Source organism: Culex quinquefasciatus, chromosome 3 (genome assembly GCF_015732765.1).
Source record: "Culex quinquefasciatus strain JHB chromosome 3, VPISU_Cqui_1.0_pri_paternal, whole genome shotgun sequence".
Classification (NCBI taxonomy): Eukaryota; Metazoa; Arthropoda; class Insecta; order Diptera; family Culicidae; genus Culex; species Culex quinquefasciatus.
The window spans coordinates 147,666,002-147,692,132 of record NC_051863.1 but is presented as its reverse complement, the minus strand read 5'-3'; the positions used below and the strand labels follow the sequence as shown (position 1 = coordinate 147,692,132).

Here is a 26,131-nt window from a genome sequence, read left to right as displayed (position 1 = left end):
TCCGAAGTCCCATACAAACCTTCGAATAATCGAAGCTTCGGATAACTTTATTAAGAATGCATTTAATCAATTGAAGGTCTGTTAACATTTTCGAAATTTCGAGTTCGATAAGAAACAACAATACCCTCATATCTTCAATGATATTATGCAAATTAGTGACAGTAGTAGTTTTGAAAATAAGGCTTTAAATTTGATTTTGATGTATGAGCTGGGAGACAAAAACTTTACATAAAATTTGTACCCACCCAATTAAATATCAAAAAAATAAATAATAAAAAGAGCAAAATTTATGTTTTCTGCTTATCTTTTCGGAAAAGAAAACAAAAACATCGCTCTGAAGAATAATTGAAACCTTAAAATTATTAGGTTCCTGAATTCCAAAGTTGTCCAGAGAAACTCCTTTGTCTAAATGCAGACAATGAACATAATATAACAAAATTGACCTGATTGAAAAACAAAAACAAACCCGATCCATGTCATCAATCGGTCACGTTCACCTCAGGTCAGCTGGGTTAAGTCTGGCCAGCTATTTTAAAATTCTCCCCATGCCCTCGAAACCTTATCTGGTTTGATCTGTGTGTGCGCATTAGTGGATAGAAAAATTGCCACAAAAAAAAACTCCAGCTCCTGGACGTGTCCGGATTTGGCAATGTCTCAATAACCTCAAAATCGTTCATTTGTAACCAATTGCCACCGATCCCATCCCGCACCGCTTTCGATGATTTACGGGCCAATTGAGGTCGCAGTCACGTCAACCCAGCAACCCCACGACTTTGGCGACAGTCCTAATTCGATAATGGTCATGATTTTCTGGTGCCAAGGTGAAGTCATAAGCTTCTCTTCTTTTGGGCCTTATTGGCGATTCTGGGGACACGCTACTTTCTGAAATATTCAAATTGCATCACTATAAATCCAGCAGTCGTTTTCGAGTTCGTTAAAGTGGCCTCGTAAAGCGCGACGATGAGGTATTTAAAGTGGCACTTCCATGCGGGGCCCAGACACGCATTTTTTATCAGCTTGACGTTTCAAGTGACGTGTTTTGGTGTACATTTCTTTTCGGGTCGGTTGGGTGGTGCATTATTGTTATTTTTGCATGCAGGTTTGACTGGTCAAGACAAAAAAAAACCTCAAATATTCATCCAACTAATTGACGGGTGGCTTCAGCTTAAATCAAAGGTTTCAAAAAGATAACGGCAAAAGTATAATGGTGGTAAAAACCAAAAAACGGAACAGCGGAATCTTGTTTAATAAAATCTGGATTTTGTTTTACAAAGGTACAATAAACCATGTTTGTGAGCTTTGTTTTAAGCATAATTTAAGTCCCTTATCACATTTTCGAATCTATTTTTCGTTGTTTCAAAGGAAAAGATTTGAAAATTTCTGTAATTTAATGGCATAATCAAAAATTAACAAAAAGATTGTTTCATCAAAACCTAAAATAATTCTTGCAATTCCTGCTACTCAACTTGAAAAATCAAGAGGCATGTAATTTTATGGTTGATTGAATGTGACGGAAAATAAACAAGGAGCTTTATTCCGGATATCAATTTTAAAACTACGTGGTTCTGTGGAGGATTTTGTCAATCCAGCAGATTCACCTCTTCCCATCGTTAAGAAACGTGCTCACCCAACTTCGTTCCAAGAGCAAACAAAGTAAAAATAAAACTGCAAAAAATGGAACTGTGTGGTTTATTTATAGGTGGTGCTCTCCTTCGTCACACGTTTTTTGGTGTTTGTTGTTATGGTTGTTGTTGTTGCTGCTGTTGATGTTTCTTCTCTTGTTTTGTTTAACGCTGTGTGCGACATGCATCGCAGGAATGCTGCTTTTGTGACTGCATTCGATGCAATTATTCATTTTATTTTGCACTCTTACCACGTGCTGTGTGATTTGTGAGTGGTGATTTTTTGCACATCATTAAACATTTAAACCTAATTGTTCACGCGATTGAAGCTTAATAAAAAATTACTCTGCGAAAGTGAGGGAACGAGAGTGTTGGTCTCCAATGGCCATTTGTGTGCTTGTATGCACAGAAAAAAAAATGTGAATTTACTCGACACGGAAAAACTGAATCACATGTAAACTCAGTTGTTGTAAACTTGAAATTCGACGTAAACGGAATTTACATTAAAATGTTTAATGACGTGCAAAAGTGTTACATCATAAATGATGTAATATTCGGACATATTTTTTTGTGTGTGTAAATTAAAACGAATGACCGTGATTACATGCATTTAATCTCTATTAATAGTTTTGGTGCCGCAGCACACTGGTGCATAAATTGGAAATTACGTGATTGGAATGGATCAGTTGTTGGTTTTTTGAATCGATGTCACAACAACTCATTTCTGATTGGATGGCTGACATTGTTCCGATGTGTGGAACATATCTGGAGTTTTTTTTAAAAGGTCCAATAAACCAAATTTCCAGTTTTTGCTTTATGGGTGTTTTTAAAACCGCCTTGAGTCAGGGGTATTAAAAAACATTGGATGCAAAAACTGAAAATCTGGCTTATTGGACCTTTTCAAAAAAAAAAAAAACCCCAGATATGTCATTTTTATTTCATGGTTGCGGATCATTATTATGTTTGTGCATATTGTATACTTTCTGTTCATTAAAGTTTGATCGATTTCTTTTTTTTTAATGTTTAAACATCTGCAATAGGATTCTGAACAGCTTTATGTGGGTGAAAATATGTTTTTGTAGGATCTTGTATGAAATCTTATAGGACTGAATTATAATAAAAATCTATGGTAAAATCGCAAGCAAAAGCATGCAGATAACCTTTGTAAGAAAATTCAAAATTTTGCAGCTCGACACTGAGTAGACTCTTTGTAAATATTTTTCCCTAAACTGATAACATTCACCTTTAATCGCAATGCTTAGCGTGCTCTTACGTCTTTAGCCGTCAGAGTTGGATTAGTGAGTAATGCTACCGGTTTGCACAGTTTGACGAATATTGTTGTTTGTTTTCATACACTCACAGAAACAATTGTTTGTAGAGTTTTGAATGAATTTTGATTTCAAAACTATTAAATATATGAATGTTTCGCTTGCTTTATTGTTCAATCACAATCATTGTTTCAATAAATCAGTGACACCAATCGTTTCAAACATTTCCATAATGCTTTAACATAAAATTAAAAAAAGAGATTCAAACAGCTTCAGATTTTCTTCCGTGTCTCAACAAACAATTTCAAACGATTTTTCTCCCCATTATGAAGAATCACTGTTTCGTTTCATTCAAATCACCGCACGTCATAATATTTAGAAACGCAACGCTTTTAGTTGCTCCGAGTCATTAAAATTTTGGAGCAGATGCACACGGTTCTTTGTGTGGTTCTGAGCCGCAAGTGATTGATTAGTTCCAAGAGCAAGCGACCTTTGGTTTTCTACCGAGAGCCGAAAAACGTGAACTGTCTCCCGTCAGAGAGATTTTCCGCGTCAATGGGAAATCAACAGAGACGCTTCAACTTTACTGCTCAGAGGGAGAATTTTGATCTTTTAAACATAAATTCGAAATGTTGTTAAAGAAAATTTGATGTTGAACAAAGATGTAAGTAAAACAAAAATGCAAAGACATATCAAGTTAATGGTAGAGAGTAAACATTTTTATTATTCGAAAGTTTTTTTTTAAATTAAAGTGTTTTTTTAGCTTATATAGTTTTTTAATCTTAAAACGTTTTTTTAAAGTTCTCCATTCTTTTTGGTAAAAAAAAACTTTTCTGTGATTAGTCAAAATCAAACCATCCACATTAACGACCCCCGGGTCTTTTGTGGTCTCTATTGCAAGTTTCTGCTCGAACCTAGGAGTCCGAAGGCTTGAATGGGGAGAGCACCCAAACCTCTTTCTACTCCAAGGAACCTTCCACCCCAGTGTTTCAACTGACGACCTTTGGATTGCGAGTCCAACCGCCGCCAGCGATTCCACCGGAGTAGGTTTGGTTTTGTGTGTTGTTTGTACTTATGGCATGGAGACGACTCCTACACCTGGAATGACTTAACGGCCTAACAACCAAGGCCGGGACCGACATTTAACTTCCTCATCCGATGGAAGGTGTGATTAGTAATGATACTAAAATTAGCCCCTCCTTGTCAGACGGAAATTCATAAAAAGTGTCAGCAACCCCAAAACGCGATCAAGGTGGTCAAGTCAACAGAAAATATTGATCTGGACAGGCAACACCAAAGTTCTGAATTTATTTGGTCCACTAACACTGGTTTCTGTCGTCCACCAATTGGACTATATGTTTTTTTTTCTTTCTCAAGTGAGGGGCTCGGGCAGACTTGAATTATGGCACTCCATTAGGGATTTGCGGCTCCCACACGCAGCACCAACAGCAGTGACAGTGACAGTTGTTTTCTTTTATTTTCTCAAAATTTGCTGACCAAAATACGCTCCGTAAATACTTTGTCGCGTGTGTACCCGCCACTCGTTAGTCGTTGCGTTGATTTAGTCGGGAACGTTGAAGTAGGAGTAGGAACTACAAACACTGTAGCAGAGTTACCCTTTAAGAACTGGAAAACCAATATGAAGTTTCGTTTTTAATAATTTGTCCAAGAATTAAACGCATAAAAATAAATTATCAAAAAATTTCATCAAACACACTTGTAAAACTAATTGTGAAATTTTTAGAATGTGAAACCTCATGTTTCAAGATGATTAAAAATAGCGCAAATATGGGGTTTGATTTAATTAAATTAAAAGGCATTTTGATTTCCTTCTCATAAAAGCAATGTTGGGAATCGAGCGAGAAGCAGGAAAACTTTTGTCGCTCGCAAGTGAAGGAGAGAACTTGTAATTTTTTCCTCTCCTTGCGTACGCTCGCCTTTTTGCACTCCCGAGCGTCCCGGCCTTGCCATTCTTTTCAAAGAGTTTTTTAAGATCCTATAATCTATTGTGTTTCATATGTTTATAGGACCTTTCCACACAAATCTCTAGATATTCTGGCTCGCGAGCGGAGGAGAGCACGGGCAACCTGTGAGTTACTCACGGCAGCTCGAGACTCGCGTTGAGAACTTGAGGAATATTTCTCGCGAGAGCGTGAGAATTCCAACACTGCAAAAAAAGATTCAAAGTGTTAAAATATGAACGATTTTGATAGTTTTTTTTTTCTCTTTTGGAGGTGAACAAAAGCCACACTTTTTACTTTTTTACGCTTTTACATCTACAATCTAATGTAATAATACGCAAACCGCAGCCAGGCTTGACGTGGAATCGCTGGTTCCGGTAGTCAAAGGGTTCCAAGCTAGCCGAAAGGTGGGTCGTTGTTTTTCTTCGTCCGATTCGCTGAAACGTTTCCCTGCCTCCCTGCTAGCCGAAAACGGTTTGGAAAACGGCTCAAACACATTTTCAAGCGTGCTCGTTCATAATACACCCCCGAATACACACCGTTTAACAAGTTGCTGAAAGTTTATTGACATCAAAAGTCGAACGAAAGATGAGCGAAGCGGGTCACTGTTGCAGTTAAGCAAAATTGAATTATTTTCGCCAGCACAGTACGGACGTAGGGGAGTTTGGGGTAATATGGACAGTGGGGGTAATTTGGACACCCCTTTAAAAATCACGTTTTCTTCGGATATATAGTGAAAACGGCAATTTAAGTGATAAGGCTAGTACTAGTAATGGCCTACGAGTATGGACAAACCAAAAAAGTTGGAATAGGTTAAGTAGTTTTGGTATAATGTGTAAAAGTTTCCAAAGGCCGGTTGGCACTGCCTTAAATTCTAATATTTGAAGGTTAGGAAATAAGGTTTTGCAGGGGTTATATGGCAAAAAAGTGGACATTTTTTGTTTAAGGGGGTTGCTTGGACGATGCCTGAGATATGTATGTATAAAAATTGTGCATTTTATCCATTTTTATCATCAAAAATCGCAATTAATGATAGAATATGCTATGGGGGTAATTTGGACATGGCTTGTGGGGTAATTTGGACATACCTGAAAGTCTACCTGTCAGGCAACAAAAAAGTAACTTTCATGGTTGGATGAGTTTTTAAAGGGATTTAGATAAATTTAGAGGGATTTAATATGTCAAAAACAATCAAAAATGAATGTGAGCAATGAGAACTTTCACAAAACCCCTATTTTTTAATTTAGATAAATTTATTCCAATATTCGAATTGATGAAAATCTGATTACTGTGTACTCTAATGTTGATTGCTTTTAATTAATTTCTTTGACATTTCTAATTTCTATGCTGGTTTACAATAATATTTAAATTTGAAGGGCTACAGAATGTAAAATTAAAAAAAAAATATTTTCAGGCTGACAAATTCTATATAAAGATTGATTTATATTAACATAAACGATACCTTAATCACTAAAAACAAGTATAGTGTGCCTGATCCAGAATCAGTGTTTAAATCAAATCAGTTTCAATTTAATGATTGAATTATGTATACTACACTGAACTATTTGTTATCTTCCTATTGCATTATAGTTCTGTGTGTGTGTGTGTGTGCAACCAACCAAACGGGACCACGCGGTCGCTTCTTACAAATTGAGTTGTTTCCATGTATTTTTAGATCTACATTCTATACATGCAAATAACTCGCATAGGCATTTGGAAGGTGTTAGCTCTGCCGAGCTTCGGTGACCCATTTCTACGCTGGCTAGCCGAGCGCGAGGTACTTCAGCTTTATCGACAAACCCCGCCCTGAAGAACGTTTGGACCAATCGGATTCAAACGTTATTTAGAACTTCCGAACCCTTGTCAAATGGACAAGGACCCAGCGCGTATATAGTTGATGGTGGTAACAGTATTCCTAATTCCAGTCATAGCTCACCAAGTCGCGATGGCCTAGTGGTTAGCATTTTTGCTTACCAATCCAAAGGACGGGGGATCGAACCCCGACTCGAGCGACTTTGATTTTTCGTTCATGTTCAGAGTTTCAAGATTTATATTTCCTATACTTTCTCGTTGGGAGCAGATGGGAATCGGACCCAGGACCATTCGCTTACAAAGCAAACACCGTAACCAGTCAGCCACGGCCGCTCCCTCTTCCTATTGCATTATAGTTCTATCACAAAATCATTATTTAAACCTTTGATGAAATATTGTGAACAACACTTCAAAATATAAAGCAATTACAAAACCAGGTTGAAGGATAAAAACATGCTCAAAAATCAAATGTTAAACTTATTCTTCAACATGTGTCCAAATAACCCCACAAAAGGTGTTCATATTACCCCACAAGGTATGTCCACATTACCCCACAAGGCATGTCCAAATTACCCCACAAGGCATGTCCAAATTACCCCATAGGGGTGTTCATATTACCCCCACACAAAAATGTGGGGGTAATTTGGACACCTTTTAATTTTTGCGATAAAAATGGGATTTTCATCAACATTTATCGAAATGAATGACATTTTTCCATCAAATATGGTCTCTATTATCCTCTGGTGTCATCCACATTCCTTTAAAATATCCATACAGCCCATAACAGAGCAATTTCCTTAGGGTGTCCAAATTACCCCACACTCCCTAGGGGTACGTTTTACGGCACGTGACTAGCTTCCGGCTAGGCAAAACGGTCAGTTTGTGGTGGTGCCGCTTTCGGTCGAGTTGTATTTACGCTGCCCTGATATCTCCGTGCAGATGTTTGCTTATCACTCGAGGTTGGCTGTAGAATCAATGTGAGACCGACAGTTGTGATTTGTGACGGAGTTTATCAGCTAATCTGGCTTGTATTTAAGGAAATTTGCCAAAGGAATGATATGATTACTATGTGACGATTTTAAAATTTAAATCCATCGAATCATGGAAATCTGCCCTTGGATCTAGCAACATTGAAGAGTTATTAAATTCAGCTTTGCTCTTACTGTCAGCCGCAAAATCCCCACCAAAGCCAGGAGAGCACTCCAAAAGCCACATCACACAACCAGAAGCATTAGCCGGGTTAAAGCTATGCCCTCCCAGCATGGATGTCATACGTCGTTAATCATTTGCTCGTTTGCTTCCAGTGTGCTCTGGTGAGGTACCTTATGCTTGTTGGCACACTGGCGCCACCTTTTCGCGCCGCGCGAGTCCCATGTGCTATGTAAATAAGTGTAATTTTGACAGGTATTATAATGGGAGTCGGTTTATGGACGGGAGTTTTTTTTTTTGCAGCCAGCCAGCATGGTTCGCCGGAACCAGCCAACTGATGATGGCGTGGCTTCCGGCAACAGGGTCAGTTGGGGTTGGTTGAGTTCCTCTTTTTCCGTTTGGGTTGATGGAAAACTCCCTGATGTAGGCAACAATTTTAAACCTTTCTGATTAAAGAAAAGTTGAGCGCTTTTATTACATTTTCAGGGGACAAACTTTTCAATATGATGTGAAATACGGCATGTTAAAAACATATAATCAACCCTCTTATCCCCTAGAGATCGACAGCATGTCGAAGGTTGTTTATGACCTGTGCTGTTCCAGCAGTACATACACGTTCAATTCGGTGAAAGCCATATCTAGCTTCTTCTATGTTGCTAGAAAAACGGCACCGGTACGGTAATATCTATGTTATGCGATGGCAACAAATGGCTTCTAACCGCGTGTGACTTGTGACGCCGTGCCAAAGTTTAGTGGAATGCGATCTGGCTATTGGCGGGAATATGTAGTTATCACTCTAGAAATGGCATGGTAAGAGTAAGCAAGCAATGTGGGTAGAAGTCTTTTGGATGCTCGGAAACGTGACACATATGATATCAAGATTGAATATGACATCGCTGATGAAAATAAGATGCATAATAGAGGATTATGTTTTAATGAGTGAATCTAAGCCATTAACATAAACGATAATGTATGGATGACTCAGTTTTTAACATAATACTTTTTTTAAAAATTCCAGAGCAAATGGCTGTAGTTTCAAATTCGAATTCAGTCCGAAAGATTGTAAATGTGTGGTTTTGTGAGAAAATCCGTCATGTTATACATTTTTATAAAGCTATTTAAAAGACCTTTCTAATGAGCTTTAAAGAAGGTCAATACCATGTGACCCATCTTTGGATGGATAATCGAAAAACCTCTCCGATAAGCCTGAGAAATTGAACGAGATAAAAGATATTGCTATATTAGATGATTTTACTATTCCACGTCAAACAGGAAGTCTCCAAATCAAAAGTGCTTGGATTTGGCTTAAATTAGGCATGGAAATGCCCTGGCCAAAATTAAAAGACCCGTATTTTTTTGTTTGGCGATAGGGTGGACAAAAAGGCATTTTCCCCAGATTTTTGCGCTAATTTGAAGGTCTCGACCTGAACATATTTTTCTTTTTAAACTGTGTTTTTTTTCGATGTGCCACACGCCAAAACGGAAAATGACGAAAACAGGTAAAAACAGATATTTTCCTGGGCAGACGGAAATCCCGAGCAGACGGAAATAACGTGGGAATAACATTTTTTGATATTTGAAAATACTAGGCCAATAACATTTTATGTTATTTATAACAGGATTTGTTATTCGACGTTATGACTTTTTTGTTATTGTAATAACAGACTAATAACAGTTGGAATTATTCTTCGAACAAATCTTTGTTATTATTTTTTGTTATTTTAACACTGGAACGCCCAACGCAAGTCTAACTTTTTTTTTTTTTTGTTTGATGCCACTATCCACTGCGACCAGGAATTAGATCTATTGCGGACTTGCAATTCTATTTATAGAATCACAAAGGCTTCTTCTGTTATTAGGCAGATGGGACACGCACACACGCTATTGTTGAGCGAGTGTGTCGAGCGATCCACTGCCGTAACATCGCCGCCGAAGAGGTTTGAATGTTTTTTGAATCCTCTTTGGCTCTGCCTTTTCCACTCTGTACTGTCCAAATGTATCGCTAGAACCGAAGTGCACATTTAACGTTTACTTATACCCAGCTAGCCCTTAAATTCTGGTTTCTGGAAAACTCGTCCCTTCAAAGCACTAGCACAAGTCTAACTTACACGGACGCCCAAGCCTCCCAAAAAAGGTAGAACGGTAACTTCAACTCGCTGGTTCTCGGGCGTTACTCAACCAATCGGGACGATTCTTGTTTCCAGTGATTTGTAAATATGTCTAAATGATACTAAAATTTTGCAGAACTTGATTTGAACAAATCTGTAATTTCTGCGACCGAAAACATCGTTCCACCTTTTTCTAAAACGACTGACTCCGCGGAATTTTTGGCGATTTTTTTACACGCGAAAAAAGTTGGAGCGATGTTTTGATCGCATAAATTACAGATTTGATCAAATTAAGTTCTGCAAAGTTCTAGAATCATCTAGACATCTTTACAAATCACTGGAAAGAAGAATCATCTTAATCAGTTTAGTTATGCCCGAAAACCAGCGAGTTGAAGTTACCGTTCCTACTTTTTTGGAGCCTTGGGCGTTGGAATGTAAGCAACTAATCCGACCATCCCAATAACAATTGGAGGTATTCTTCCATAACAAAAAATGTTATTCCAAAGTTGTTTTGGCTTTCAATCAATATCAGAACCAATAACAAATTTTGTTATGATAACATAAACTTTTATTTAACTATTATGCAAAAATGGATTTTTCAAGAACAATCCATAACACTTTCTGTTATTTTAAGAGTATTGTAATAACGAATACTGTTAAAATAACAAAAAAAGTTATGGAATATTCTTGCAAAATCCATTTTTGCATAAGAGTTGAATAACAGTTTATGTTATTATACCACAATTTGTTTTTGTTTGATATTTATTGAATGCCAAAACAACATTGGAATAACATTTTTTGTTATTGAAGAATACCGCCAACTGTATCTGGGATGATCGGATTAGTTGCTAAAATAACAAAAAATAATAACAAAGATTTGTTCGAAGAATAACTTAAAATGTTATTAGTCTGTTATTACAATAACAATCCAATAACAAAAAATTCATAACAAAGAATAACAAATCTTGTTATAAATAACATAAGGCGTCATCCATAAAGTATGTCACGCTCTAGGGGAGGGGGTGTCTGAGAAAGTGTGACATTGCGTGTTATAAGTATAGGAAAGCGTGACAAAGGGGGAGGGGGAGTAAATTTTGGCTGATTTTACAGTTCGTGTGCACTGTTTACATGGTCTTCGTCGATTGTCGATGAATTTCCCCGAACAAAATCGACGACCGCATCGAACTGTGCTATGTCCATGTAAACAGTGCACTCCTTCTAACCTCCAAATCGAGTCGGCGTAAAACCTAATTCCAGTGAACCAAAACTGATTTTGCCTTCCTCACTGAGGTAAGGCTATAATCCTGCTCTAAAAATGAACTTTTTATTAAAAGCTCAAAGACCCACCTTCATGTATACATATCGATTCAGTATCGAAAACTGAACAAATGTCTGTGTGTGTGTATGTGTGTGTGTATTTTTTTTTTTTTTTTTTTTACAAGGTCGGAATCTGCTACCAGACACCTGAGAATTCTTTACTCAGGTAGTGTGGGGTTGGGAAAACAAAAAAAAGAGTTTTCCCGACCCACTAAACCAGTCCTTGAACGCCGTGCCCTTGTCCCCCCGGGACCACCTTTCGGTATAACTTCTCCTTCTAACCTCCACATCGAGTCGGCGTAAAACCTAATTCCAGTGAACCAAAACTGGTTTTGCCTTCCTCACTGAGGTAAGGCTATAATCCTGCTCTAAAAATGAACTTTTGCCTTCCTCACTGAGGTAAGGCTATAATCCTGCTCTAAAAATGAACTTCGTTTAAAAACGTCGTAGACCCACCTTCATGTATACATATCGACTCAGAATCGAAAACTGAACAAATGTCTGTGTGTATGTGTGTGTGTATGTGTGTGTGTATGTGTGTGTGTATGTGTGTGTGTATGTGTGTGTGTATGTATGTATGTGACCAACAAACTAGCTCATGTTTCTCGGCACTGGCTGAACCGATTTGACCCGAACCTATTGCATTCGACTTGGTTTAGGGTCCCATAGATCGAGTTTTATACAGATTGAAGTTTCGATAACTAGTTCAAAAGTTATGTATAAAAATGTGTTTTCACATATATTTGGATCTCACTTAACTGCATGTAAACGATGTCCGGATCCATCATCCGACCCATCGTTGGTTAGGTAATCGAAAGACCTTTCCAACGAGTCCAAAACATTGAAGATCTGGCAACCCTGTCTCGAGATATGGCCACTTAAGTGATATTGATGTACTTTTTTGAAGCCGGATCTCACTTAAATGTATGTAAACTATGTCCGGGTCCATCATCCGACCCAACGTTGGTTAGGTTATCAAAAGACCTTTCCAACGAGTTCAAAACATTGAAGATCTGGCAACCCTGTCTCGAGATATGGCCACTTAAGTGATATTGATGTACTTTTTTGAAGCCGGATCTCACTTAAATGTATGTGTACTATGTCCGGATCCACCATCCGACCCATTGTTGGTTAGGTTATCAAAAGACCTTTCCAACAAGTGCAAAACATTGAAGATCTGGCAACCCTGTCTCGAGATATGGCCACTTATGTGATATTGATGTACTTTTTTGAAGCCGGATCTCACTTAAATGTATGTAAACTATGTCCGGATCCATCAACCGACCCATCATTGGTTAGGTTATCAAAAGACCTTTCCAATGAGTCCAAAACATTGAAGATCTGGCAACCCTGTCTCGAGATATGGTCACTTAAGTGATATTGACATACTTTTTTGAAGCCGGATCTCACTTAAATGTATGTAAACTATGTCCGGGTCCATCATCCGACCCATTGTTGGTAAGATTATCAAAAGACCTTTCCAACGAGTCTAAAACATTGAAGATCTGGCAACCCTGTCTCGAGATATGGCCACTTAAGTGATATTGATGTACTTTTTTGAAGCCGGATCTCACTTAAATGTATGTAAACTATGTCCGGATCCACCATCCGACCCATTGTTGGTTAGGTTATCAAAAGACCTTTCCAACGAGTCCAAAACATTGAAGATCTGGCAACTCTGTCTCGAGATATGGTCACTTAAGTGATATTGATATACTTTTTTGAAGCCGGATCTCACTTAAATGTATGTAAACTATGTCCGGATCCATCATCCGACCCATTGTTGGTTAGGTTATCAAAAGACCTTTCCAACGAGTCCAAAACATTGAAGATCTGGCAACCCTGTCTCGAGATATGGCCACTTAAGTGATATTGATGTACTTTTTGAAGCCGGATCTCACTTAAATGTATGTAAACTATGTCCGGGTCCATCATCCGACCCATTGTTGGTAAGATTATCAAAAGACCTTTCCAACGAGTCTAAATTATTGAAGATCTGGCAACCCTGTCTCGAGATATGGCCACTTAAGTGATATTGATGTACTTTTTTGAAGCCGGATCTCACTTAAATGTATGTAAACTATGTCCGGATCCACCATCCGACCCATTGTTGGTTAGGTTATCAAAAGACCTTTCCAACGAGTCCAAAACATTGAAGATCTGGCAACCCTGTCTCGAGATATGGTCACTTAAGTGATATTGATATACTTTTTTGAAGCCGGATCTCACTTAAATGTATGTAAACTATGTCCGGATCCACCATCCGACCCATTGTTGGTTAGGTTATCAAAAGACCTTTCCAACGAGTCCAAAACATTGAAGATCTGGCAACCCTGTCTCGAGATATGGCCACTTAAGTGATATTGATGTACTTTTTGAAGCCGGATCTCACTTAAATGTATGTAAACTATGTCCGGGTCCATCATCCGACCCATTGTTGGTAAGATTATCAAAAGACCTTTCCAACGAGTCTAAATTATTGAAGATCTGGCAACCCTGTCTCGAGATATGGCCACTTAAGTGATATTGATGTACTTTTTTGAAGCCGGATCTCACTTAAATGTATGTAAACTATGTCCGGATCCACCATCCGACCCATTGTTGGTTAGGTTATCAAAAGACCTTTCCAACGAGTCCAAAACATTGAAGATCTGGCAACCCTGTCTCGAGATATGGTCACTTAAGTGATATTGATATACTTTTTTGAAGCCGGATCTCACTTAAATGTATGTAAACTATGTCCGGATCCACCATCCGACCCATTGTTGGTTAGGTTATCAAAAGACCTTTCCAACGAGTGCAAAACATTGAAGATCTGGCAACCCTGTCTCGAGATATGGCCACTTAAGTGATATTGATGTACTTTTTGGAAGCCGGATCTCACTTAAATGTATGTAAACTATGTCCGGATCCACCATCCGACCCATTGTTGGTAAGATTATCAAAAGACCTTTCCAACGAGTCTAAAACATTGAAGATCTGGCAACCCTGTCTCGAGATATGGCCCCTTAAGTGATATTGATGTACTTTTTTGAAGCCGGATCTCACTTAAATGTATGTAAACTATGTCCGGGTCCATCATCCGACCCATTGTTGGTAAGATTATCAAAAGACCTTTCCAACGAGTCTAAATTATTGAAGATCTGGCAACCCTGTCTCGAGATATGGCCACTTAAGTGATATTGATGTACTTTTTTGAAGCCGGATCTCACTTAAATGTATGTAAACTATGTCCGGATCCACCATCCGACCCATTGTTGGTTAGGTTATCAAAAGACCTTTCCAACGAGTCCAAAACATTGAAGATCTGGCAACCCTGTCTCGAGATATGGTCACTTAAGTGATATTGATATACTTTTTTGAAGCCGGATCTCACTTAAATGTATGTAAACTATGTCCGGATCCACCATCCGACCCATTGTTGGTTAGGTTATCAAAAGACCTTTCCAACGAGTGCAAAACATTGAAGATCTGGCAACCCTGTCTCGAGATATGGCCACTTAAGTGATATTGATGTACTTTTTGGAAGCCGGATCTCACTTAAATGTATGTAAACTATGTCCGGATCCACCATCCGACCCATTGTTGGTAAGATTATCAAAAGACCTTTCCAACGAGTCTAAAACATTGAAGATCTGGCAACCCTGTCTCGAGATATGGCCCCTTAAGTGATATTGATGTACTTTTTTGAAGCCGGATCTCACTTAAATGTATGTAAACTATGTCCGGGTCCATCATCCGACCCATTGTTGGTAAGATTATCAAAAGACCTTTCCAACGAGTCTAAAACATTGAAGATCTGACAACCCTGTCTCGAGATATGGCCACTTAAGTGATATTGATGTACTTTTTTGAAGCCGGTTCTCACTTAAATGTATGTAAACTATGTCCGGATCCACCATCCGACCCATTGTTGGTTAGGTTATCAAAAGACCTTTCCAACGAGTCCAAAACATTGAAGATCTGGCAACCCTGTCTCGAGATATGGTCACTTAAGTGATATTGATATACTTTTTAGAAGCCGGATCTCACTTAAATGTATGTAAACTATGTCCGGATCCACCATCCGACCCATTGTTGGTTAGGTTATCAAAAGACCTTTCCAACGAGTCCAATACATTGAAGATCTGGCAACCCTGTCTCGAGATATGGCGAGATATTGAAGACGGATCTCACTTAAATGTATGTAAACTATGTCCGGATCCTCTATCCGACCTATTGTTGGTTAGGTTATCAAAAGACCTTTCCAACGAGTCCAAAACATTGAAGATCTGGCAACCCTGTCTCGAGATATGGCCACTTAAGTGATATCGATGTACTTTTTGGAAGCCGGATCTAAAAAATAGATTAAACTTGTGTACAGCCATTGTTGTGAGGAAGGCTCCAACCACATAGGTGGATTAAGTTAGTTTTTATTAAAAGCTCAAAGACCCACCTTCATGTATACATATCGATTCAGTATCGAAAACTGAACAAATGTCTGTGTGTGTGTATGTGTGTGTGTATGTGTGTGTGTATGTGTGTGTATGTATGTATGTGACCAAAATTCTCACTGAGTTTTCTCAGAACTGGCTGAACCGATTTTGACCAAACCAGTTGCATTCGACTTGGTTTAGGGTCCCATACATCGCTATTGAATTGTTTGAAGTTTCGATAACTAGTTCAAAAGTTATGTATAAAAATGTGTTTTCACATATATCCGGATCTCACTTAAATGTATGTAAACGATGTCCGGATCCATCACCCGACCTATCGTTGGTTAGGTAATTGAAAGACCTTTCCAACGAGTCCACAACATTAAAGATCTGGCAACCCTGTCTCGAGTTATGACCACTTAAGTGATATATTTGTACTTTTTTGATGCCGGATCTCACTCAAATGTATGTAAACGATGTCCGGATCCATCATCCGACATATCGTTGGTTAGATAATTGAAAGACCTTTCTAACGAGTCCACAACATTGAAGATCTGGCAACCCTGTCTCGAGTTATGACCACTTAAGTGATATATTTGTACTTTTTTGATGCCGGATCTCACTTAAATGTATGTAAACGATGTCCGGATCCATCATCCGACCTATCGTTGGTTAGGTAATTGAAAGACCTTTCTAACGAGTCCACAACATTGAAGATCTGGCAACCCTGTCTCGAGTTATGACCACTTAAGTGATATATTTGTACTTTTTTGATGCCGGATCTCACTTAAATGTATGTAAACGATGTCCGGATCCATCATCCGACATATCGTTGGTTAGGTAATTGAAAGACCTTTCTAACGAGTCCACAGCATTGAAGATCTGGCAACCCTGTCTCGAGTTATGACCACTTAAGTGATATATTTGTACTTTTTTGATGCCGGATCTCACTTAAATGTATGTAAACGATGTCCGGATCCATCATCCGACATATCGTTGGTTAGGTAATTGAAAGACCTTTTCAACGAGTCCACAACATTGAAGATCTGGCAACCCTGTCTCGAGTTATGACCACTTAAGTAATATATTTGTACTTTTTTGATGCCGGATCTCACTTAAATGTATGTAAACGATGTCCGGATCCATCATCCGACATATCGTTGGTTAGGTAATTGAAAGACCTTTCTAACGAGTCCACAGCATTGAAGATCTGGCAACCCTGTCTCGAGTTATGACCACTTAAGTGATATATTTGTACTTTTTTGAAACCGGATCCCACTTAAATGTATGTAAACGATGTCCGGATCCATCATCCGACATATCGTTGGTTAGGTAATTGAAAGACCTTTCTAACGAGTCCTTAGCATTGAAGATCTGGCAACCCTGTCTCGAGTTATGACTACTTAAGTAATATATTTGTACTTTTTTGATGCCGGATCTCACTTAAATGTATGTAAACGATGTCCGGATCCATCATCCGACATATCGTTGGTTAGGTAATTAAAAGACCTTTCCAACGAGTCCACAACATTGAAGATCTGGCAACCCTGTCTCGAGTTATGACCACTTAAGTGAGTTATTTGTACTTTTTTGATGCCGGATCTCACTTAAATGTATGTAAACGATGTCCGGATCCATCATCCGACATATCGTTGGTTAGGTAATTGAAAGACCTTTCCAACGAGTCCACAACATTGAAGATCTGGCAACCCTGTCTCGAGTTATGACCACTTAAGTGATATATTTGTACTTTTTTCAATTCAATTCGGTTTTATTAGTGAATAATCATGTTACAATAAGTTCATTCGCAGTACATAACAGAGTTTTGGAGTTCCTTTCAACTGTGTGTTAAATCTCAAATCCATTTTGGAACGATTATTGCTTATGACTAAGAGATTACCAAAAGTAAGAAAAAATTTAGAAAAAACTTACTGAAATTGCAAAGGAAAGGGGATAGAAATAGAAAAAGCTTAAACTAGATCACAGTTTTTTTTTATCTATTGTAGATGTGCTTAATCATTAGCTCCCCGAGGGCCAGAAATTGCTCCGCCTTGTTACGGCAGGTCCGGAACCGCGTCATCATCTCACCCGCTAGAGCAAAAAACTCTGGCAAGGTGAATAGATCTTCCCCGGTTACTTCTTGCTGGGCCGCATCACCGCTACCGGCAGCGACCACGCTGACGAACGATCGCCCCCATCCAGGAGGGAACGCTGAGTTGTTTACGGGAACCGTACGCTGTCCAGCTGCAGGAACGGTTGCGCTCGTATTGCGCTGAGAAGGGTGGGATGCTGCTGCTTTCTTCTTCCTCTTTTCCTGCTCCTCGAGGTACGCCTTGCGCGCGACGCATCCGCGGTAATTACCGGTATGGTTGCCGTCACAGTTGGCGCACTTAATCCGCGCCTTGGTGTGCTCTGCCTTGTCCCCCAAGTCCGCCTTGCACGGCAGTGCACACTTCTCTGAGAGGTGTGTTTCACCACACTTCACGCAGCGGGGCGGGAGGTTGCAGTTCCGCGAGCCGTGGCCGAACTTCTGGCAACGGTGGCATTGCGCTACGTCCATTGGGTTTTTGGAGTAAAACCGCCAGTTTACCCAAAAACCGTCCAACGCCTTAGTCCGTCGCAGGTCTTGGATTTTGACGGTGCCGCGGTCGAAGTACAACAGGTACAAAGTGTGCGTACCTGTGACTGTTGTCTTGCGCGAGAGCACTTTTATCTCCCGTGGCGTTATTCCGGCACCTGAGAGGTGTCCCTTCAGGTCGGCGATTGGGCGGTCTTGATAGCCCTGCAGGACTACCTTAACCGCGGTCTTCTCAACTGGATCGAATGTGTAGAACTTGAAGTTGCTACACTTCAGTTCTTTCACCACCAGGTCGAAATTCTTTTTGTTGAAAGTAATCACTTGTACTTTCGATTTTCCAATTTTCAGACTATATTGGAGGCCTTCCAGCAATTCGTCAACATCGTCCGCCAACGTATCCAAAACAAAAATTGGAGGTGGTCGCCGTTACTTCGGAGAATTATCTTTTTTTGTCGTACTACCTTTTTTGCGTGCACGTCCATCGTCGTCGTCGTCGTCGGTAGTGCTGCTACCGTCGGTGTTGTTGTTGTTGGTTTCCTCGTCACTCAGTCTCGCGAACTTGTTACTGGTGGGAATGTTGACGGATGTTGATGCGCCACCGGTCGACAGATTGCCGGAAGTACCTGAGCGGAGTCTGCTTCTTATAGGGCTGCGATCCTGGACACGGTAATTAGCGTGTAATAACTCCGGATTGAATCCATCAGCACACTCCCCTGCGCGATGGCGGACGACGCGGCGGCGTTGTTTTGTTTACCTTTTGCACTCGGCCGGTAGACGAACTTCGCGGGTTTTTCGAGGCCGCACTCGAACTGCCACGGCCACGGCCGGCCTTCGGCATGCTGGTGGAGCAAACTCGCGGGTAATCAAAGTCGAAAACGGCGGAAAATTCGAAAAAACTTTTAGAGCTCTGAGCACTTAACTGCTGCTTGCTCTGGAGGATACACGCATGCCTTGATCTCTATAAAAAGTGTATTGTATCGCTTCGCACGATAATAACGAAATGCACACGCAAAATAATGTTTGACTTCATATCATAATGCTAACGATCAGTATATTGGGAAACTCGTTTTTAAAAAACGAGTGAAGAAGAATTGGTTTCGCTTTAACCACTTCTCAAATATCACTCCAGCAATTCTAAACGAAGTTGTTTGCACGCTGCCCCTCTTGTCACACTCTTTATGGGGGATTCCCTCGACGATTCGCGATCGCGTTTTCATCTTGGCTCTTCTTTCAACCACCATCAACTCGTCGTTCAGTCCGCCCAAGATCGCTCAAAGTTTGCGCATAAACGCGTTCATGTTGTCTCTCTCTTTCGTTCTTGCCTTCCCTGGTTGATAACCTACGGCCTCCCGAGCGGTAGTTATCGCTGGGAATTCCCGCCGAGTCGCACAAGATCGCGGCCCGGGACGTTGCGATCATTGCTGGTTTAAGTTTTGTGGAAGAAGGTTCGTTTGCTTGACGGTGGAATCATGGGAACAAAGTTGGTGCTGGGATTGTGGTAATTTTAGATAGAATTGGTGATTAACTTGTGCTTAAATGATGTTATTTTGCATTTTAAGGAGTTTACTGTGCGTTGTATCATTAGCATCTTCAAAAGCGATTGTCAGTTGCAAAGATAAAACAACTTGCAGAAACCTAAGGATTATCACCTCGAACAGCAATGAGATTCCGTCTGGATTGGCGCAGCATCGGCAGTCGGCGGAATCGATTGACCTGCATGGAAATTTGATGGAACGGTTTTTCGGTCAAGATGTTGGAACCGCTAGTCAATTAAAAGCACTAAATCTGTCTTACAATCTACTGAAAGATGATCTGCAAGCAATTGGTAACCAAGTCCAAGAGATTGATTTGACTTATAATCAGTTGAGATACGTAATGGTGCCAAGAGGTGTAAGGATATTTCTAGCGATGCGTAACAAACTTTCGCGAGTGACATTTGCAGGCACCATTGTTGAAGAGTTAAATCTTTCCAAAATCAATTGGATAGAATTCCCGACATCAGTAGGCAATCCAAAATGGTAACACTCGATCTTTCGTGCAATGAAATAAGTGAAGTCAATTTCGATGATTTACCCCGGTCTCTAAGTTACTTGAACTTGGCCAACAACCGTATTTTTCAAACATCTGGCGACAGAATTTTAAGCAGTTTACAATATCTTGATTTGTCCAGCAACATACTTACTATTGTTGACAAATCTTTCAACTCTGTACCAAATGTTAAAGAACTTTACCTTCAGAATAACGAGATTGTAATGATCACGACGGAAAAAACATTTTCCAGCTTAAAAAGCATCGATCTTCGTGAAAACGACTGGGATTGCAATTCGTTGAAAGTATTCATTGAAAGAAACAATGTAAGAAAACTTCCAGACAACCCTAGCTGTAAGTACGGAAGCCTTGGTACAAATGGTCTGTGCTGCATACAATCATCAGCACCTTACGCCGATCGAGTGATTCGGTACAACAAACGTCAACACGAGGCCCTGCAAAACTCTTCAATGCATCAACAACGCGGTCCCAACTGTGCCAACTACAAGCCAAGCCCGTGCGACGGAGACGACAACAAGGTGTACGAGGTTGCCAATGCGGCCGCCAACGATGTTCAATCTTTGGTTGCGCAGGATAAGGAAGCCCTTCAAGGTATCCTCAATCAGCAAAGATACTTGCTTGAAAACAAACAAAATGAAAAGGCTCGTATCGAGAACGAAAACAATCAACTGCAAACAACGCTGAACGATTTGACCGGTTACATTGGAAAGTTGTACCAAGACGATGGGTTTAAAGTTCCAGCAAAACCGGATGAGCAGCTAAAACAGATTTTCACGAAACGTGATGCCGACAATAAGGCCACCCTTGAGCAGGTCATCGAAGAGGAACGGAAGCTGCAAAACCTGCAAGAAGACATTGCCAAGATCGAGGAAGAGCTGCAAGATTTGGATTATCGGAAGGAAAGGCTGTTGGGTGACATCAACGCGCGTAACGCTACGGTAGTTGAGCACGAGAAAAAAATTAAGGAGTTGCAGGAAAAGATTGACAAGCGAGGATAAATGTACACTTTTCGTGTGTAAGTGAATCGGAAGCATACATATTTTAATAAATTTAATATTTTCATTTCATGAATACAGTCCATTTAATTTTTATTTATTAAAACACATTACTAAACTATAATTTGATGAGTCTAAATAGTACAATCTACTTTAGTAGTTAAGCAACAAAATCATAATCTCTCGCTTACTTTTTCAAAAGGTCCTATGTACATAGAAAAACCACGGTTAATTTTATGTTTTGAAAAGGTAAACTAAATCTGATCTTATGCCTGCGATTTTTTTGTGGTCGTATGACCGGAATGTCCGGGTATTTTGAATGGAAAAAAAGGATGACGATTAAGTATTATTTTCGATTAGTTGAAAAAAATTAGTGTATGCAACAATACATGCTCTTCCCCTGTATGATATAATTATTAACAGTGCTGAAAAGAGAGTCCCAAAATATAATTGAAAATGTTTACGGTAGTCGAGCTCGTACATGTGTCAAATATGTTCTGAAATCCTTTTGGCCAATTGTCGCACTTACATCAATTTTCAGGCTGTGTCAAGATAGCACGACAAGATTGAACCTTTTTTTTCATTTGAAGAGTAACAACAATGCTGAATATCTCAGGATTGAAATCGAAATTTGGGGATCTGTGAAGGTCAAAAGGTGAGGCATTGTGAGCTGCTCAAAATGGCGTTATTAACTTAATTTGGCACGAAATGCACCTTTGACAAGTTATCATGACGACGATGAAATCATATAATAACGTTAGAATGTAACAAAATTGGTAATTTTAGCGGGCATTTCAGGGCATGATCCCTGAGAGGAAAATGTTAATGTTTTGAGCGGCGGTGTTATAAATTCTGTAACATTTTAAATAGTGGACGAATCTTTTCGCGCTCTTCGGCAAAGTTGTTCCTTGGAACACGGACCATTAGTTCATAAGGTTTAAAAAAAAATGCAAAAATCGTTTAGGGACTAAAAACTGGCAAAAACCAAAACGAACCGATTTTACGGGTTAAATCCCATTTAAAATTCAAAGTCAAAGCGCCAGGTCCTGTCGCAACCAATCAAGCTCATATTTGGGATGGGATTTGGGCGCAGTACACCTAAGGGATCTACACTACACAAAGATTATTTGAGCACGATTTTTCGAACTATTGTTCGGTTCAGGAAGAAGTATTTTTTTTATCTATTGTAAAACTCAACAGCATCATTCAAAACATGAGTGCATTTCAGATATTTAAATGAACATCATGAATAAAACCTTGTTTGCAGCATCATTTGAATTTTCATTCCACAATACTAAATTTTTGCGCAGAAGTTAATGATTCATTTGAATAGACAAATGAGCAGTTCTCTACGGAATCGGTATTTTTTCTTTGCATGGAAAATTATATGGACAAACTAATGATGCAAAATGGCTTCTTTGGGCATACCGAAGGCACCAAAAAAGTTTCAGCCGGATTAAAAAATCAAAAAAAAAAAAACGAATGACCGAAATCTCAGAGAAATGCTGAAATGCCATTACTGTACCAAGAAATTATTCCAACTCTCCACAAACGACCAAAACCATCCAACCTCCTAATGTCGTTGCAAGAACAAATCTCGGGCGTACCGCAGGAAACAAAACGAACCACCCATCGAAAGCAGTATTTTATGCTTTAGCTGCTTTATTTTCCTTCGCGCGAGAAAGGGAGGAAAATGTTGTGTACATTTTCCAACAATATAATATTTTATTACTTCACACACAGACAATGGCAGCGTCAGCTTTCGTCAGCGTTGTGGTGGTGTACGTGTGCTCTTGAGCTTTTCTCCTGACCTGACCAGCACACTTTTCCCCAGCTTTCCGCTTTCTGTGTTTACTCGGTCCATTACGTATTGGAAAGCTTAATTCAAAAGCGTGGATGTCCTTCCCGTCACACCTACTTCATCCCTCTTCGCCCCCCCCCCCCCCTCCCGATCCAGTGTTGGAATGGCTTTGGTAGTGGTGGGCAAGGACGCGGTGTGTTGTATCACCAACCAACCACACCACCAACACAACCCGGTCCGGTACTGCTGATGGTGAGGTCTAATTTCATTTTTATTGATTTTCTCATTAATATCAGCGGGCGAAGACGAGCTGAGTAATTTTTGAGTTGAAGGGGGTGTGGGACAAGAAAATCTTATCTCGTTTGCTTTTCGTTGGGTGGTTTTGTTCTTTCGATTGGATTAAATTTGAACAGATTTTTGTTTGAGGAAAATTAAGATTATCTGTTTCATTTATACTTTGTAAATGAAAACCAGTAGTACTTTGGTGCTAAGAAATCTGAAGTATTTTGTTGCAAAGCTTGCGTAAGAGAGTTGTAGAACCTGATAATGTATTTTACCTTAAAAAATGTTCTATCGGTGGGTGTTTGACTTGCTGTTCGCAATGTTCGAACTGCTTGTGGTTTGGGCATGGTGGAAGGAACTGTTTCATCAAGAGTCGTTGTGCAACCTGCGGAGGTGAGCACAAAACTCAAGCTTGCAACACAACCAACGAGAACATCGAAGCTAAATGCTTCAGTTGCGGTAGCGACCATTCGACCAAGAATCGGAGCTGCCCTAAACTTGCTGAGTTTGTAAAAATTCGGCATCAAGCGACGATGAGGCACCAACCAAATCGTCGCAAAACACCACCAGCATTCACGGACGTGGATTCTCCTACTTTGGCGTCACCAGGAGCGGGATCTGCTCGAGTGGTTCCAAATCTACAGCAATTGCCGTTGAATCAGCGGCAAAAAGTTGCACCTCCAGGCTTCAGTCAACAACCGAGGGAAAATCAACCAGCATCAACGAATAATGGCAGTAGTGACTTGTTTTCACCACAAGAACTTCTGAACATTTTCAGAGAGATGACTACAACACTGCGTGGATGCAAAACTCGTCAGGAACAAGTAAGAACGCCTGGAGGATTTATCTTGAAATACAGTTCGTAGTTTACTCGTTCTAATGAAGTTGAATATTTCAATGAATGTATTTTTTTAGTTTTAATTTGGGATTAATTGTTTAAGTGTTTTTTTTTCTTTTTTACCCTAATGTATTCGATTCAGTGCAAAAACGTAAAACAATTTAAAATAAATTAATGAATGTGAACAGTTATTAACAAAACGAAAAATACAACAAAGATGAAGAGCATTATGACATTCCACTAAGCATGTAGAAGAAATGTAATTATCATAACAAAGTTCAATAAAGACTTATTTAATTTGGATTTAAAAAAAGCCCAAATAAAGATAATTTTCTGGTATAATGAGTTTCTTGAACACAGTAGTACTTATAAATCTAAAGTTTAATTTTTAGGTTTAAAAACCCTTCTAATTTTGCAAAAGCTATACCTTTTGGTCCAATTTTGACAGAAATACTAATTTTCAGTGATTTTGAATCTATACTATTAGAAATTAAGGTTACCCAACGTGTTTGATTTTTTTTATACCAAAATAGTTACAAAGGTAATTGGCTAGGCTAAACACTAGCGAAATGGTTTCAAAGATTTCGTATACCTGAAGTTTTGTAAACCTTACTTTGTAAATTTCAAATATTAGATCAAAATGGTCAAAGAGTGACTTTTCTTAATAACTTACAAAAAAACTTATTTTTTTCACTTTATTTTTGCAAACGCATAAAATTTGCCCTAAAACATGACGAAACCCCAGAAATGAGCTTTTCAGGTAAAAAATAAGATTCAAAAAGACCAGTGCGTACCTTTGTCCCGTACTACTGTAATGAGTAGAATTGAGGCAAAAAAGTCCAGCATAAGCATAAGCATAAGCAAGCAAGTTGCTACTCCGTTATTGACCAGGACCTCCAGAAGTTACATCCACGAGCCGAGGAAGATGAGTGGGTGCAGGCCTGCAAAATGTTTCCAACCCAGCAGGGCCGTAGCCAGGATTTTTGTTCGGGGGGGGCTTGGGTGCAAAAATTCAAGGAGTATAAAAATCAGCAAATCATTTATACCATCACTTGGTTTGTGGTATAATTATTGAGATGAATTGTAAAATTTTAATGTAATGTATGCAAAAAAGTTTTCGAAGATTGTCATATTAAGTTATCAATGTATTTATTGAAGAAACTCGTTCGTCATTTTTTTTTTCTTTATTTTAACAGCTAGTTTGTATTAAAGGAGTTGAGAAAGTGTTTTTTTTTAACATTTTCTTGAATTGTTTAATTGTAATCCAATTTCGTGATAAACGTCGCTAAATTTAAAATATACTTAACTTGAATCAAATTTTTGAAAGCATAATTTTTTTTTAAAATAAATATCGATTTATCTAACCATAAGTATTATGTTTTCTGTATTTTATACTGAGAGAAATTTTAAACCGTCTGGTTTTACATTTTCAGCTGTGTGATAATTGTGATGGTTTATCTAACATTTTTCATTTTTTCTAGCACAACATAAAACTCATAACTGGAATATTTGTTTTTCTTAAAATTTTATAAACAAACTTAAACAATGTTTTATTTTCATTGTTCTAAGCTATTGAAGCCATTTCATATTTTGCGAAGCTCCTGGTGCTCTCAAAAATAAATAATTTTAATGAAATACAAAAAAATATAATCGTTGAAATTTCAGCTTCTGAAGTGTCTCCATGGCAACAAAAAAAAATACGTCGAATCTCAAGTTTACATCAACTGAGTTTACATGTGATTCATTTTTTCCGTGTCGAGTAAATTCACATTTTTTTTCTGTGTAGGCCTATATCAAATATATATTTGAAGAAAAAAAATCAGTGCCAGTGTTTAATTTTAATGTGTTAAAAAATTTAGATAAAGTGTATTATATTAATTTTTAACGCCAAAATATTCACTGGAAGAGTTGTTAACCCGGGCATGGTCTTCGGGTC

General features: G+C 39.0%; 2 protein-coding genes across 19 annotated transcripts in view; both read left to right on the top strand.

Annotated features, from left to right (window-relative positions):
• Positions 1-26,131, top strand: part of LOC6036398 (potassium voltage-gated channel subfamily KQT member 1) — a 349,585-nt gene that overhangs the window by 17,979 nt on the left and 305,475 nt on the right. The gene's annotated exons all lie outside the window — the stretch shown is intronic.
• Positions 20,066-21,355, top strand: LOC6036392. Its single transcript, XM_038263243.1, has one exon. The coding sequence runs from the start codon at positions 20,246-20,248 to the stop codon at positions 21,275-21,277; it is 1,032 nt and encodes a 343-aa protein (XP_038119171.1). The 5' UTR covers positions 20,066-20,245; the 3' UTR covers positions 21,278-21,355.

Coding starts and splice junctions, on each gene's coding strand:
- LOC6036392 (XM_038263243.1), top strand. CDS start 20,246: ATGGTAACACTCGATCTTTCGTGCAATGAAATAAGTGAAGTCAATTTC.